General features: G+C 36.9%; 2 protein-coding genes across 2 annotated transcripts; one reads left to right on the forward strand and one right to left on the reverse strand.

Annotated features, from left to right (window-relative positions):
* The first annotated feature begins 6,709 nt into the window (after nucleotides 1-6,709).
* On the forward strand, nucleotides 6,710-12,104 carry LOC113076393 (immunoglobulin-binding protein 1-like). The gene is made up of 6 exons (XM_026249044.1): nucleotides 6,710-6,974; nucleotides 9,165-9,479; nucleotides 10,452-10,647; nucleotides 10,816-10,892; nucleotides 10,979-11,088; nucleotides 11,169-12,104. Exons 1-6 carry the CDS (start codon nucleotides 6,760-6,762, stop codon nucleotides 11,315-11,317), a joined length of 1,062 nt encoding a protein of 353 aa, XP_026104829.1. The 5' UTR covers nucleotides 6,710-6,759; the 3' UTR covers nucleotides 11,318-12,104.
* A 290-nt stretch (nucleotides 12,105-12,394) lies between these two features.
* On the reverse strand, nucleotides 12,395-16,843 carry LOC113076402 (uncharacterized). The gene is made up of 9 exons (XM_026249053.1): nucleotides 16,568-16,843; nucleotides 16,337-16,442; nucleotides 16,068-16,232; nucleotides 15,770-15,848; nucleotides 15,418-15,491; nucleotides 13,744-13,809; nucleotides 13,210-13,263; nucleotides 12,936-13,080; nucleotides 12,395-12,705 (listed from the first exon to the last, which is right to left on the reverse strand). The coding sequence occupies exons 1-9, from the start codon at nucleotides 16,635-16,637 to the stop codon at nucleotides 12,604-12,606; spliced, it is 861 nt and encodes a 286-aa protein (XP_026104838.1). The 5' UTR covers nucleotides 16,638-16,843; the 3' UTR covers nucleotides 12,395-12,603.
* Nucleotides 16,844-16,853: the final 10 nt, after the last annotated feature.

The raw sequence follows: 16,853 nt of genomic DNA on the forward strand, positions 1-16,853 counted from the left end.
ATTTTCAGGATATCAGTGCTATAGAGAGATTAAAAACCCAGATAGTAAGCATTCAACAGAAGCTATGAGAGAAAGAGACAGAGGGCCAACCTATTCTACAGTTCCTTTTGTTCTTTGATTTGCCTGATTTTTATCTCTGCATTGTTACAGCAAGACAAAGGCACACACAAACTTCTAGGCTGAGCCTCGGAGGGGGTTTAGCTTTGCTCAACAGCTTACAGTTAACCGTTTTTCAATTTTTATATCAAAGGTGCTTGTTTATATTAAAAATACACTGGCAGAGAAGAATGTTGAGTGATGTTGCTAAAGTGAAGTCATTCCAAGACTTTAATTACAAGGATTTTATCAGCCACAGGAAGCAATAGAATGCTTTAGATATCTCAAGGATGAAGGACTGTAATGCCTTTTTTTCTCGGTCTAAAAATATCGATCTGTTTTTCCGACATGAGATTATTCTCTCTTCTTCTCTGTTGACCGTGCACCTGGTGTGAATCTCTGTGGAATGCGGCTCTTCATTTAACCGGGTCCCGTGTATTGTTTACTGAGAGTATAACACCACACTCCCACACAATGAGTATTTACACACACAGTCTGAGAAAGAGTTTATTAGTTTTTGACTGTTTGTAAAAACAGATGCAGCACAATCCCGCGATCTCTGCCGACAGACTCATCCAAACCACTTTTCACACACACATTCGTTATTCTGTGGGAACTTTACATCAACTTGTTTTCATTACAGTTTTTATACTAAGATGATATTTTCTATTCCCAATGCTAAATCATTTTCCTATGGTGACCTTGGGATGGTCTTCGTAATGTAGGTGGCTTTGGTTTTGCTATCAGCCTGAGCTACACACACAGACAATGTGTTTTTCTATTTTTTATAGTGACCTAGACCATAAACCTTCCACTTTCAAAAACCTTTCAGCTTTATCAGTTTTAATTCAAAGGTTTAGTCCCTTTATTAAGCCCTCCTCCTGGCAGGAACATCTAGTCCATTTGCTATCTGACCTGTAGAGGTTTCCATTTGAGCTCTGGGTGAGTGTGTGGCACCTGTCAGTTCTGCCCCCCATATTGCAAATGACAAAGCAAAGGGCACAAAAGGGTGTAAATCTCACAACATAGCTGGACACACACGCGCGCACACACACATACTGAGAATAGATCTGCAAATGAATCTAAATATGTGAAGAATTGACAGCCTGACATGACAAAAATAGAACCTACAAATCTTTTCAGCTGCACAACATGTAGGAAAACTGGGTGGAAATGTTTATATGTATGCAGTTTTTCAGTTCTCTTCAGCTCATGGGGTCTCCTAGTGTTTATTTGAATGTGGTTTGTCTATGCCGGCGGTTATAGGGTGACAGTTGATGTATGTTTGCATGTTCCAAGGGTAGAGACCAGGGTTAAAGGTCATGACTGGGTCAGGGTTAGTCCTCTACTATGAGGGGAATTTTCCTTTCGTGGCCAAAAAAACAAAATAACCACAGAGCCCATTAAACTGATTAAAAAATAGTGTATTTATATATAAGAGAGTAGATATGATCTCACACCTGCTCAATGGTCTTTAGCTGCAGACACAAACTTGAATGTGTGGTTAAGCATCAGATTAAGAAAAGACTGGATCAGGATCAGTGAACTGAATAAACACATTTGCTTTAGCCTAGAGAGAGTTCGCATCTGTCACAGTCACAGCTCTAATGTGTCATGGTTTCTCAACAGCTGATCATTCAATAAGTTCAGTGACACAACACCATGGGAAAATGAGCCGAGTTTCTGCTTTGTCCTTTGTAAGGCTCTGTCTTTGGTGTTGAAGCAGCCCTGGACTGTTACTTCATGAAGATGATTTGTCCTACACAGTACGAATGATTCGGTTAAACAATCCCAGACTCATTTACTGCAGACAAAATCATTAATATCAGCCAAATGTGTATGAAGGTGCCTTCGTACACTTGCACAAACAAAATAATCCAGCGCACAGTAATGCATGAAGGGACCGAGACCACCGAGACAAGTGGTTTCTGAATGCTAATGGTGTAACAGATCTGTGTTTACACTGGGTATAAAACATTTGAAAATGAAAACAGTAGACCTGTAGGAGATCTGGGAGATTTCTTTTTTTTTTTTTTTAAGGATCTTACTTTTCCTACTTTAAATTTTTAAAGATATGGTTCAGAATGGCCATGTTGACAGAAAAAGACCAGGAGTTTTGCATGAAAACCAGTTTTATGTGCAAACTGAGAGGAAAGCCTTCTCTGAATATTATCACTGTGTAAAGTTAGCCTTCTGGTAAATTAGAAATAATAACAAAGCCAAATATATATACGCATGGTGTGGGAACTCATACCATGACAAGATTGTCCAGGTTTAGGGCAAGAGACAGAAATTCAAGGTCAGAAAGTAGTTTGCACTTTATTTACACGTTAATTTTGAAAGATAGTATCACTTTATTTTTGTTTATTAATAATTCCCAAATTATTATTTCTTGTTTTAAGCATAATTCTTAAAAAAAGAAAGAAAGAAAGAAAAAACATTGGCCATTGAGCATAGGCTGTCCTGGGGCCTGTACCATGAAGCTGGATTGGAGAGGTTTGGTTTTGTCAACTCAAAACTAATCCTGTAACTCTGAATTTGTTCAGCTACCATCATGGTACAGGCCCCTGGTATTTAAATTATTTGTAAATATACACATGCTTTAAATTTGTATATGCTATAATAAGAGCAGTACAGTAAACTGTTACACTCAAGAACATGCTTAGAGAGGCAACAGCTTAGAACAGTGAACATTTTTTTTTATTATTATTTAAAAGTTAATTGTTTTCAAAATGACAAAATAATTTTCCGTTAAAATAAATCTTTTATTTATTTATTTTTTACGTTTTTTTTAAGTATTACATATTACTAATTTCCTTCGTTACTTAAAATAAAGGAAATTTACTTAAAAAATTATCCATTTGCAGTGAATTTTTAGGAGTATTTTTTTAATTAAGGTAGTAATGTTTGTACATTTAGTCAAGACCTTGGGAGCATTTTTTCTGCAATAGTGTGTATAAAAATATTTAGATTTTCAGTTTATTTACACAAAAATATATTTGTTACTCCAAGACTTGTGGCATTTAGAAATTATTTACCTTAAAAAATAATGCTTTAAAACGCTCTAAATTACTTGGATAATATATTGATTACGTTTCATTATATTTAAATTTATATTCTATATTACTTATATGTCGTGCTTGGGCACTTTTTGTATCCGTTAGTGTGATTTTCATCTTCTTCTTCTGCTGCAAGTCTATGGCAATCCATAGAACCACTTGCGGGAAAGTTGTGAAATCTGGCACACTGATAGAGGACAGTGAGAAAAGAGTCTCTAATGCAAACTCTCTAGCGCCACCACCTGTCCAAAGTTGCACCCGTTTATGCTAATAACTTTTGAACCATAATCCAGAAAAAATAAGAACTGAACCATGCCAATATTGCTAAACTTTGTGATGAATTGCTTACCACCTAGTGGTCAGGAGATATTAAAAAAATCATATTTTTGCTAATAACTTCCAAGTGGGTATAACTGCAGACTGGAGATCTCCAAAATGGCGCATGAACTCCAAAGTGGCCAGAACCTTCAAAATGGGGTGGGGTCTCCTTTTGCAAAGACTTTCACCATTGGCTGTGGCTTCAGCCAATTATTACTGACTTACATTTCAAATTAAAACTTAGTAAATTAAACATATTTTACTCTATAGTTTTTTTCTCAAGCAACGGGTCGTCCCAGGGCACAAAATTTGCTGGGTGTAACTAAAAATGCGCCATTGTCCGGTGAGTCTCATATTGCATAATCTTATTAACTGTTTATTTCCTGAACTGAAACTTTCTTTACCACGCTATTCAGTGCCAATCCTGCCAATCAGTAAATTTCAGTGGTTAAGGTAAGGTGTGGGGTAGGTTTAGGGGTTAGCATTGTTTGTTGCATAGTGTAGGAAACACTTTAACTGACAATACCAATAAAAACTTCAGAATGAGCTGTGGGGTGGAGTTTGCACTGAAGTGGATTGGGGGAAAAATTGTGCATGCATGTCATGAGCCTGCCTATCAATGGGAGGAAGCCACGCCCTAATTTGGAGCTCCCACCCTGTTTTGGAGTTCCCGCCCCTATTTGGAGATATCCAGGCTGCAGTTATACCCTTCTCATAACTTCTGAATGGTTGGACCAAAAAATGGCAGAACTGGTCTCTTCAGATTCGATGCATCATGCAAAGTCAAATGATATCTAATTTTCCCATGTCAGCCATTATGGGGCGTCGGCCCTTTTGAATTGTGTCATAAAATGCTATAAATTATGAATGCATTGACGTATCTTTACGAAACTCTGCAAGCATCTTTGACACAATGCCCTGATGATACTCACAAAGTTTGAGTTCAGTGCCATCTTGAGAAATTTGTAAAAATGCTAATACCAGTGCTGCAGTCATGCCCAAAAATATGGACACTCTTGGTAAATATGATCAAAGAAGGCTGCGGAAATTAATCTGCATTGTTAGTAAATCACAAAAATCTAACCTAATCATTGGATAATAAAAAATTAAAATGGGGGAAAAATCATTATGAAATAAATATTTTTCTCTAACAAACATTGGCCACAATTAAGGACACCCTTTTACTGAATTCTTTTTTAAACCTCCATTTGCCAGTTTAACAGCTCTACATTAAAGGATTAACAATGCATATTAATTTTCACAGCTTTCTTTGATCATTTTTACCAAAGGTGTCCATATTTTTGGGCATGATTGTATATGCAAAAAAAAAAAAATTTACATATTGTTTTTACTGGAGGAAAAATAGGAAAATAACAGCTAATAAAATTGGTGTCGTATCTCCATCCTGCCAGCAGAGGTCACTCAAAGACCGACAAACACATTAGGCTACTATATTTATGAAATTACAGTTAAAAAACTGACAAAAATATGTTTTCTATGTGCTTGTGTACAAATAATTGTTTCTTTTCTATTTAGATTTCTCAAAAAAGTACATCCCTTTCCTTGTTTCAGTTTCCTGTTTAATCTCTCTCCTATATGTTGCTGGCTCATTAACATTCAACATACAATTACCATACTGGGCAGAAATGCTAATTTAAAAAGTACTAGTATTTATTAAGTTCAGGATATCTCTGGTCTAAAATGCTACTAGTAACTAAAAAATAAGTACTAGTTCTATTTTTTGTACACACGAAGAGTTTAATTAAATACTAGGGCGGGACTCGATTAAAAAAATTAATTTAATTAATTAGAGGCTTTGCAATTAATTAATCGAAATTAATCGCATTTTAATCACACATAAATATTTGACCTGAGAACAGTGACAAGTAATTTTTTTTCACATGGATTTATAGTATATCATTGAATAATGACTGAATACATAAGCTTAAGCAACAAAATATTGTTTATTTTTGTTTAACCAAGTCTAGCAGACCAGTGCAATTTTTACTATTAAGTGTAGCAATGGCATATTTAGAAACAATTTAGAAATAGTGCATTTCAGAAATTCAGGTAGCTTATAGGTGCTGGAGCCTTCTGTAAAGTGTTTTTTAAGTAATACACAATACTGTCAATTATATTCAGAACATTGGAAACACTGACTATTAGAAAACATCTCTCTGTTGCTTCAGAGGCCATAACAAACTAAGTCCAACTCTCAACAACCTTTGCCAAAACGATAAAGAGTTCAACATAAACTGCCAGTTGCACCAACAAAATAATACATAGTTCAACATAAGTGTAAAGTCCACGCTAGCTGCTATATGTTTTGCATTGAGGTGATACTTGAAGTTCGATCATGTGCTGCGGTGATATGCAAACGCTAGTTGGTGCTTCAGTATAATCGGTCCGCCGAAACTCATCCAGTGAGAAACGTTCCGCGGTGCAAAAATAAGTTATTAAAAATGCGGGAAATGTTTTTCTGTAACTAATTAATCTTAATTAACGCGTTATTTTTTGTGTAATTAATTAGTCTCAATTAACGCGTTAAAGTCCCGGCCCTATTAAATACTAGTCACTACTGGAATAAGTACTAGTATCTAATGATTAAGTATTAGTATCTAACGAATAAATACTAACTTTACAAAAGACACTAGTACCTAAATAATAAGCACTAGTACCTGAAGAATAAGCACTACTTAATGGAAAAGAAACTAGTATCTAAAAAATAAGTACTAGTAACATGAAAACGATACCAGTACGGCTTATAGATTAAATGTTACAACGGCTTGCCATAGTATGTGCCTTTGTCACCTCACACTGACCATTACACATTTATTTGGTAACAGCGCCATGCCGCCATCTATTGGTCAACAGTGATAAGCCAAGAAATCATATAACTAGTGGTTTTATTTATGATTTTTCAGCCATTTTGACTACAATAATCTTAAAATGGTTTAAATTACTAATTCCTGCAGTTGGTCTGAGGCATGCTTGAAGTAGTGCTTGGCCCCGTAATCGCTGCTTACAGCTAACGTTATATTTGTAGGTATTTATTTGTTAGTTAGTTTCCTTACCTAACGTACTTCTGTTTCAATGATAATGATAATGTCTTTTTGTTTTCGTAAAGGATATAATACACATTTAGTGCGACATTAAACAGAAAAGTAGTAAAGGATCTCTATTAACATCTTCAGTGAGACGTCAGAACTGCAACACAGAGAACCGACCGGAAGCTAAGAACCGGAACAAACGGAAGCCGAGCTGGATCTTAAATCCGCTTTGAGAAATGGCGGCCGCCGAAGATACTAACACTACACAAAACCCCAGCGGTTCAGAGGCTCCGAAACTGTCGGATTTACTGGACCGGGGCTGGAAGCTGTATGAAGAGGTGGACTCCACAAACGAGCCGAGCAACTCCAACGCAGTTCAGGTGAAAGTGAAGCGCGGCATCATGCAGCTGGAGGAGGCGACGGGGATGGTCAATCAGCTCGACCTGTTCAGGTTTGAGGAACACACACACACACACACACACACACACACACAGACGGACTAACACACTCAGCTGCAAAAGGGCGACATATTAAACTGCTCCTGTTATAATCATTGTAACGTTACGTTAGCCGTCAAAGGATTGCGCGCGAGCGACGCGTTAATAATGTTCATAATAATCATATTTTGTCTAGTCATCTTTTGTCAGTCAAAACAGTAAATGTTAAGGATGTGTGTATTATACTTTTTCAGTACAGTAAAGGCCTTTTAATCTACAAAAGTGTATTGTTGCCAAGTTCTTACAGTTATTTAGCGTATGACCGAGCTGTGTAAACCGACTGAAGGCTCGTCGTGGTGATGTCCTATCTTCACTGATTTGGTGATTTGTTACTCACTATTGAACATTACAGGAGTACAGCAGTTTTCTTTCAGCAACTATGATGTACTGTGTGTGTGTATTTTCCATTGTGCTATTATATTAGCAAACTGTCAATTAGACCAGCATTAATATACAGGTGCTGGTCATATAATTAGAATATCGTCAAAAAGTTGATTTCACTAATTTCATTCATAAAGTGAAACTTGTATATTATATTCATTCATTACACACAAACTGATATATTTCAAATGTTTATTTAATTTCAATGGTTATAACTGACAACTAAGGAAAATCCCAAATTCAGCATCTCAGAAAATTAGAATATTACTTAAGACCAATACAAAGAAAGGATTTTTAGAAATCTTGGACAACTGAAAAGTATGAACATGAACAGTATGAGCATGTACAGCACTCAATACTTAGTTGTGGCTCCTTTTGCCTGAATTACTGCAGCAATACAACGTGGCATGGAGTCGATCAGTCTGTGGCACTGCTCAGATGTTATGATGAGAGCCCAGGTTGCTCTGATAGTGGCCTTCAGCTCTTCTGCATTCTTGGGTCTGGCATATCGCATCTTCCTCTTCACAATACCCCATAGATTTTCTATGGGGTTAAGGTCAGGCAAGTTTGCTGGCCAATTAAGAACAGGGATACCATGGTCCTTAAACCAGGTACTGGAAGCTTTGGCACTGTGTGCAGGTGCCAAGTCCTGTTGGAAAATGAAATCTGCATCTACATAAAGTTGGTAAGCAGCAGGAAGCATGAAGTGCTCTAAAACTTCCTGGTATATGGCTGTGTTGACCTTGGACCTCAGAGAACACAGTGGACCAACACCAGCAGATGACATGGCACCCAAACCATCACTGACTGTGGAAACTTTAAACTGGGCCTCAAGCAACGTGGATTGTGTGCCTCTCCTCTCTTCCTGCAGACTCTGGGACCCTGATATCCAAAGGAAATGCAACATTTACTTTCATCAGTGAACATAACTTTGGACCACTGCGCAGCAGTCCAGTCGAGACGCTTCTGACGCTGTCTGTTGTTCAAGAGTGGATTGACACAAGGAATGCGACAGCTGAAACCCATTTCTTGCATACGTCTGTGTGTAGTGGTTCTTGAAGCACTGACTCCAGCTGCAGTCCACTCTTTCTGAATCTCCCCCACATTTTTGAATGGCTTTTGATTCACAATCCTCTCCAGGGTGTGGTTATCCCTATTGCTTGTACATTTTTTCCTAACACATCTTTTCCTTCCCTTTGTCTCTCTATTAATGTGCTTGGACACAGAGCTCTGTGAACAGCCAGCCTCTTTTGCAATGACCTTTTGTGTCTTGCCCTCCTTGTGCAAGGTGTTAATGGTCGTCTTTTGGACAACTGTCAAGTCAGCAGTCTTCCCCATGATTGTGGAGCTTCCCGAACTAGACTGAGAGACCATTTAAAAGTCTTAGCAGGTGTTTTGAGTTAATTAGCTGATTAGAGTGTGGCACCAGGTGTCTTCAATATTGAACCTTTTCATAATATTTTAATTTTGGGTTTTTCCTTAGTTGTCAGTTATAAACATCAACATTAAAAGAAATAAACATTTGAAATATATCAGTCTGTGTGTAATGAATGAATATAATATACAAGTTTCACTTTTGTAATGGAATTTGTGAAATAAATCAACCAATTATATGACCAGCACCTGTATTATACAAACTGTTCAGGAATGTATTTGAACATGAAAAACTTATTTAGCAAAAAAAAAAAAAAAAATCCAGTGGGTTCCAAGACCATTACAAAACAAAAGCAAACTCCTTTTTAATTTGCTTATTTTCTCTGTAGTCGTAATGAGGCACTGGAGGAGATCTCCACAGCCGACCTGAAGTACCTGTTGTTGCCGGCTCTTCTGGGAGCGCTCACCATGAAACAGGTGAACCGCAGCAAGCGGCTGGAGCATGTGCAGGCGGCCCGCGTCTACTTCATGGACTTCCTCCAGAGATGCAAGAACTATGACATATGTAGTTTTCAGCTGCCCAAAACCAGTGAGAACACCGCAGATACTCCTCCTGAGGAGCAGGTGAATCCATCAGCCCCCATGCCAATGTCACAGTCAGACCTCATTGCCATGGCAACACAGAGACAAGCCAAAATTGAGAGGTGGGTTGGCAGCTGCCCCATTCACACATACAGTCTTTACTGCTCAATTACCGTAAAAAACTCATGTGTGAACAGGACCTTTTCAGAAATATCTGTAAATTTGTTCTGGCTAATTACCTGTGTGAGAAGTTGCTGGTAAATTACCGGCAATGTGCTTTTTGTGAACACTGCACAAGATAACTGGTGTGAGCACGTACAAGTTCAGAACGTGCTGACGTAAGATGTCTACTCTGGGCCAAACATAACATACTGACGCAGATTAAATGAAATACACACATACGAATTAAATACACACCGTTTACAGAAGTTCAAGAAATGTCTGAAGTCATCTAAGACGATGTCTCTGAGCCAAAAGCAGCTGCGTGAAAGTGAACGTTTGACACAAAAATGAAAGGAGTGAAAGGAGTGAAAGGAGCTATTGAATATTTTTTTACATGCATGAATGTATTCATCATCCAGTGTCCAAGGGTACACCGATGACTTTATGAAATAGATTTTTTATTTTATATTTATACTGGATAAAATAAAACAGTGATGTTGAGAAATAAATTACATTTTCAAATAACGGTTTTATATTTGAAAATATTTTTATATACAATAAATTTTATTTTAATAAATGCTGATTTTTGTGCTCAAGAAACCTTTCTTTTTATTAATTGTTAAAAACAGTTGTGCTGCTTATATTTTTGTGAAAACTGACACTTTTTTTCATGTATTCTGTGACTAGAAAATTCAAAAGAACAGCATTTATTTGAAATTGACATTTTTTTTTGGTAGCATTATGAATATAATTTTTGATCAGCATAATTGGTCCTTGCTGAATAAAACCATGATGATTGACATACACTGAACGTTTGAATGATAGTGTACTGTATATGTAATATTTTAAGATGTTTGTGTCTTTTCCATTAGTTGTGATGATGTTTGTGTAACGTTCACATGTTGCATATTTACTCTGTAAGTTGTTTCCAGGTTTAATCAGCGTAAGGAGACAGAAGCTAAGCTGAGTGAGATCAGGGGGCTGGTTGAATCTGGTTCAGCCGATGAAGAGGTGGTGAGAGATTTTTACCTGCTGCATGTGCGCAGGTGGGTCACCCTGGCCCTCGAGGAGATCGAATCTATCAACCAGGAGATTGAGATTCTGAAACGGATGGAGCTTTTCAAGCAGGTGTTTAATCGCCACATTTATTACATCTGTGTGTTTTTTGTGTGAATGATGTGGTTGCATACCTACCACTCTACGTACATCTACCTCTGATTTACTGCAAAAATATATCGATTTAAAAAATGTGAATTATTATCTAAAATTTAAGTTAATAATTGTTTGTTTCTTTAGAGCATGCCCCAGCCATCTCCACCTAAAAGACCGCCTATGAAGCCTTTTATCCTGACTAAGGATGCTGTGCAGGCAAAGTATGTGTGTATTTGAAGCATGTCTGTGATGTTCAGTGCTGCAGTTTTGTTTGTGTAATCTTTTTTTTTTTCTGAATGTATTCCAGAGTGTTTGGTGCAGGCTATCCCAGTCTTTCTACCATGACAGTGGATGAATGGTATGAGCAGCACCAGCGGCAAGGATGTTTACCTGACCAGGGCATCCCACGCGGTGCAGGTACTCACAGACATGTTGAGTGCTTTTGCAGAACATAAATTATATGTAGAATGTTTATATGTAGAATGTTTCCTCGGCAGCAAATGATGATGCAGAGGAAGATGAGAGAGCAGAAAGAGAGAGGAAGGAAGAGAATGATGATGGAGAGGCACTGCAGAAGGCACGTGACTGGGACGACTGGAAGGATACACACCGGAGAGGATATGGCAACCGCAAAAACATGGGCTGATCTGATTTCACTCAAGCACACACATGTATGCGCATCCCTTCAGTTCCCACAAATAAACCTCCCAATGCTGCCAATATGTGACATGGACACAACAGAGAGTGGCGCTGTAGTGCTTAGTTAAATTGGTTACTTATAGTTTTTTTCTAAATCGAGTTTGAGTATTTGACATTCTTTTATGTCTCTAGATAAATCTTAAATCTTGGTGAGTTTAAATAAGACCATAAAGCCCTGAGCATTTATGGAGATGGATGTTTGGGCCTTTTTGCATCATTTCATGTCACCTTTTCCTACATGAATAAAATGTTGTCTTTTCATGGATGTTGTTTTGAGTGTAGCATTTCTCCAGTAGTGTTCTCTGTATTGTCAGCATTTAAAGTCTAAATCAGTTGACTCAGAAGGACATTATCACACACATAATTACACCTCATGTGCTGTTTCATTTGAAGCCAATTAAGACTGCATGTCCGTTAAGTGTTAGCCAATATTTCTAGACCTCGTTGTTGGTTTCAGATGAGATGCTTCAGTGAAGACGGTTCAGCAAGAGCATTTAGAACCAATAGCAGCACTTGAGTGGATCTGGCAATGTGGTTTAGAATTGCTGAAGAAACCGTGTGGGACATTGAAACAAACTGTCTAGACTGCCTTTTTTTCTGAAATGTATTTATTATCTGGCAATGCTGCTTTTCTTTTGGAAAACTCTTTGTAAGGTCAACTTCCAGTTCTTCAGTAAACATAAACAGCATAACTAATGGAGAGACTTTAAATAAATAAAAAATTCACATGAATTAATTTTTTTATGGCATGTTCTCTTGTTTTTGACTTCAAAATCTGATGATCCAAAATGACAACCAAAAATCTGACCTTATTTTAAAAGCAGGAAACAATAAACATGTTTTGTTGGTGAAAGGCCACTTGTTTGTGAATTGCACATCTGTAAATTCCTCATTCTGTCTTTCCCATTTAACATCATGGTCAAGTGTATTGTAGAACTTTTGTTTCTTCCTTTAGTGCCAAAAAATATTTTCAGTTTATCTGAAAATCTAGGGTTTTAATTTTTCCAAAGTACTTTTAGACTTCGTGCCCCAATGTACATTTCAAACTTATATTACAGGACATATAAACATGAATACCAGTATTATACTACACAAGTAAGCACAAATTAGCATCACTACGTTCGTTTTTTTTTATCATCAGGCAATAATTAAAGAACTTAAGCAACAAAATATATTTTTAACCCATCAAATAATTACAAAATGGATCCGTTCTGATAATGAAAGAAAAGGGTTCTAGTATTGTAGATTTAACTGGGGTCGTGGAAATCCATTGCGGAGGTTTCCGTGTTCAGAGGAAGCAAAGAGTGGAGCAGGAGAATAGGGCTGGTTCGGTTTCTGTTGAAGTGATAAAGAGCAAAAGGAAGAGTTATTTGAAGAGAAGACCTTTGGTTATCCACAGAAAACTCAAATCCTGAGTCTTATCAGAACACTGCTGCTGAATTGCTCAATTGCTGTATGTTGTACCATAATATCTTAGTTACTCCATGGTGGAAACCAATTAAACTCATAAATATTTACTAATCTATTCCTGAAACTGAAATGTTTCATATATTTTTGAACCATACCAGGTCTTCATATGTGTGTGAAAGGGCATGCTGTCTGTAATCACTGTGGTAGTCTGCAGAAGAGCCGTGTTCTTTATAGGGGTTTCGGCTGGGTGAATCTCTAGCATAAGGGTTGCTAACAATCTGACCCCGAACTGCGCCATTGCTACAATCACACAAAAAACACAAAACATGCAGTACAAAACATGCAGACTACTATTTTCACTTTTTTGCCAGAGAATCTGTGGTAAAATCATATGAGCTCTTAATCATTTTATGTAGAATTCTGAACTACCTGTAAGGCTGCACAGGACCTCCCATAGGAGGGTCACGCATGCCATTGTACACACTGTGGAGACAATCAAAGTGACATTTTAAGAGACAGATTCTTCATGATCACCTTTATTTCTAAAGTGCTCTATACAATACACAGCTTTCTTCAAAGCAGCTCCACAGTATGAAACGGGAAAACAGCAGAATCAAATTATGGAGAAAGTCAAATTCTTTACAATTACATTCGCATAGTTTCATAACAATAACAAAGTTAGTCATTTGTGAAACAAATTAAGCAGTTCTACAGAAGGCAGGAATATTGTTACTCAGCCTGAGTCAGGTCAGTGTTGATAGAGTTCAGTTCAATAACAGACTCTTATTCAGCCACACGAGCAGTTATACATGCTAATTAATCATATGCTAAATGTGCCAGATTATCTGATAGTTAGCGTTTTGTTAATGGAGAGCACTAAGGAATTTAGTTAACACTTAAAAACATATCGAAATGTATTGTTTAATTTATCTACCAGCATCATAGGCTATACTGCCCACATACCTGTTCGGCTCACGGTGTCGTCCATCAGTCATGCTGTTAACAGATGGATGCACACTGCTGGATGAACTGAAGAGGGATGCAGATAGTTAAATACTAAAATACATAACGATATAGCAAATAAAGTTTATAAACAATATTACAGTCCAACCACTGTACTGTTCTCGTATATAAAGAGATCTTTGGTTCAAACACAGGATCAATTTCACCATAATTATTAGTAGGCCTGTTATAGATACATTACAAACATATAGCATACAGATAACATTTTGACTAGCTGTAGTGATATCTAAATATATTTTAGAGACAGTTAACCACGTTGATTCAAACTAATCTTACCAATACAACTAATCTTATCTTGGCTATTCAATAATTTATGTAACATTGACTATGTAGCCTACTTATAGTGCAAGCAGGACATCCCATTTGAGGACCACGCATCCATCTAAATATGCTGCAGAGACATATTAATTTAATTTAATTTAATTTAATTTATTTAATTTAATTTAATTTAATTTAATTTAATTTAATTTAATTTAATTTAATTTAATTTAATTTAATTTAATTAAAAGTTTAAACAGTAAAACAACAACCAGCAGCAGTCAAAATTGTACTCACATAAATTAATTAACGCTAAAGAAAAAAAAAAAATCTATGGTAGGCTAATCTAAGTACCACAAAAATGTATGTTAATAAAGCATGACTGTGAATATGTGGAAATATCTGAAAATGTATGTGAATAAAGACTGAATATGGCATAAAGAGAGAATAGTGGGATGAGGTGATATACTCAGTTCACTTAGTTTTGTCGTAGCCACAATATTTTAAATCATGGGAATGTGATAAAATGGCGTGGCCTCCAGATCCAATCCATTACTTGAGGCCACGAGTTTGATGTGTAAACAACCTTGCGTGAGACCATAGCAACCTGGGATTATCAGAGATGGATTTATTAATACTTTATTTTAAATTAAGAAATTAATAGATTAATTATTAAAGAAAACATTACATTATTAAATTATTTAATTAACCTTAGGCTACTGGACTGTATTTTGTTTATTTAATTTATGTTGTTTATTTATTGATCTGCATTTCGGTGGATGACTGGTATAATGCTTGCCTGTTGAGTGGAATGAAATTATGATAGTAATATAGACAGTCAGAAAAAGGTGATCGACAGGATGTTTTAGCAGCTCATTGTTTTACTTTAGTGCAGACAATTTACATCCAACTGTTATTTAATTTAACTGACACAGAACACAACCTTAAAATAGATTTTAGAATACTTTTGTCGTCTATTTTCAGTAAGACTAAATAGAAAGTGTGCGCCTGCCCTTTGAATCAAGCCAACACTTGTTGTACATGTACACGTCTGTGGATGAGTAATTCATTACCTGATTTGCGTAATAAAAAACTCCTTTGAGATCATTTTGACGTTTATTGTCATCACTAGTCGTTCACTTCCTTGATTTAACTATGATTGCGTTCACATCAGTTCAGAAAACAGCGTTCACGTCATCTAACCCGGATGAGCCCCAGAAGTGCTAGTGTGAAAGCTCCAGGTTTTTACAGAGGGCATTTTGGATACCTCGTTTTGGATATCTCTCACTCCATAAAAATAGAGAATACTGTCAGCAGCAAGCCAGAAATAAAGTTTTTAAGAATAAAATGAAATACCTATACGGGCGGTTGGGCATGGCTTTCAGAACATGATCTTCTTGCACAGGTCTCATGTTTGGGGGAGGCCGACCCTTTGAAAGCAAAACAAAAGGCAGAAAAAAAAAGAAAGATCAAGACCATGTGCATTTTAATAGTTAGCAGATCGCTCAAGAAGCTAACATCGATCCCTGTCAGATCGGTCAGCCTTAAAAATGTCTTATATGCTCTGCTTATGATTTGTTGTGCTGTATGACTTCCAAAAGTTTTTCCAAGATAGATCCATGTATCTGGTTAAGATTACGGCAGCGCTGTGCTTCCTCTATGAATCATTAACTATTTTACCATCAAGACACACACATTGTTGACTCACATTAATATCAGAAGAAAAAGCAATTCCAGGGAACATGTCCTGCCCTTTAGAGGATGTCTTGGGTGCCGTCTTTCCTTCACTGCACACAAACACATGCACAGAGAGAGAATTAATTACTTGTTAGATGTAACATGTCTTAATGAGCATCATGGGCTTTAAGACATTCTTTTTTAAATCACACAAGTCACAAGTCACACCATGTAAGACACATAAAGACTCGCCTGATGATATTCAGAATCAATAAAGTGACATTTAATTACATTAAAACTACTTCGAGATTTGTATCGCTCATTCTCACCCTGTGTGGCTCTTGTCTGATGATACCATTATCATGTAAACGATCACCCCCACCAGCACAGCGAGTGTAAGACCAGGCAGAGATGCCACCAGGGCAAAGGTCACTACTGTCCATCTCTGAGTGCAGTTTTCATCAGTGTAAAACTCACCCTTTTGACTGTTGCACCTACACAGAGAACAGAAGAAAGGAGTGAATCTCAAAACAAGCTTGTGTTACAGACTACTGTGTGGAGTATCACAAAAAAAATTCATCAATAAAGAGTCGATTACCGACAGAATGGTTGTCCATCGAAACAGGTACATCTGCTCTTATTCTCATCACAGAGCCCCCCATTATTCAAACATTCGTCAAAGTTATTAACTTTATCACAGGCAGCTGAAGAACACATACAGAAACCATAGTGAGTGTTTTAGTTTACATCTAATGTATCATGATTATTTGTAAAACAGACAATACATAACCATTGCAACATATTTCAATCTTCTTTTAATCTCACTTACGGTTCGTTGTCTGTCCAGTTGCTTCATCAGTAACAAACAAAATAAAACACACGTACAGTAAGACCTTCATCTTTTAGTCCCCACACACACACAAGGATACTTGCATAAAAGGCTCTTTGCACCTGACTGGGGTATTTATGGTGTTACACACACCCAACACAAGAGCTGGAGCATGCGCAGATACTCACCTACAGGTAGAGGATGTGAAACTCTTTTTTTTTTTTTTTTCTTCAATGTACTAACATGAGGCCATGAACTGTTACCAAGTTACAACAATTATGAAATT

Source organism: Carassius auratus, chromosome 5 (genome assembly GCF_003368295.1).
Source record: "Carassius auratus strain Wakin chromosome 5, ASM336829v1, whole genome shotgun sequence".
Classification (NCBI taxonomy): domain Eukaryota; kingdom Metazoa; phylum Chordata; class Actinopteri; order Cypriniformes; family Cyprinidae; genus Carassius; species Carassius auratus.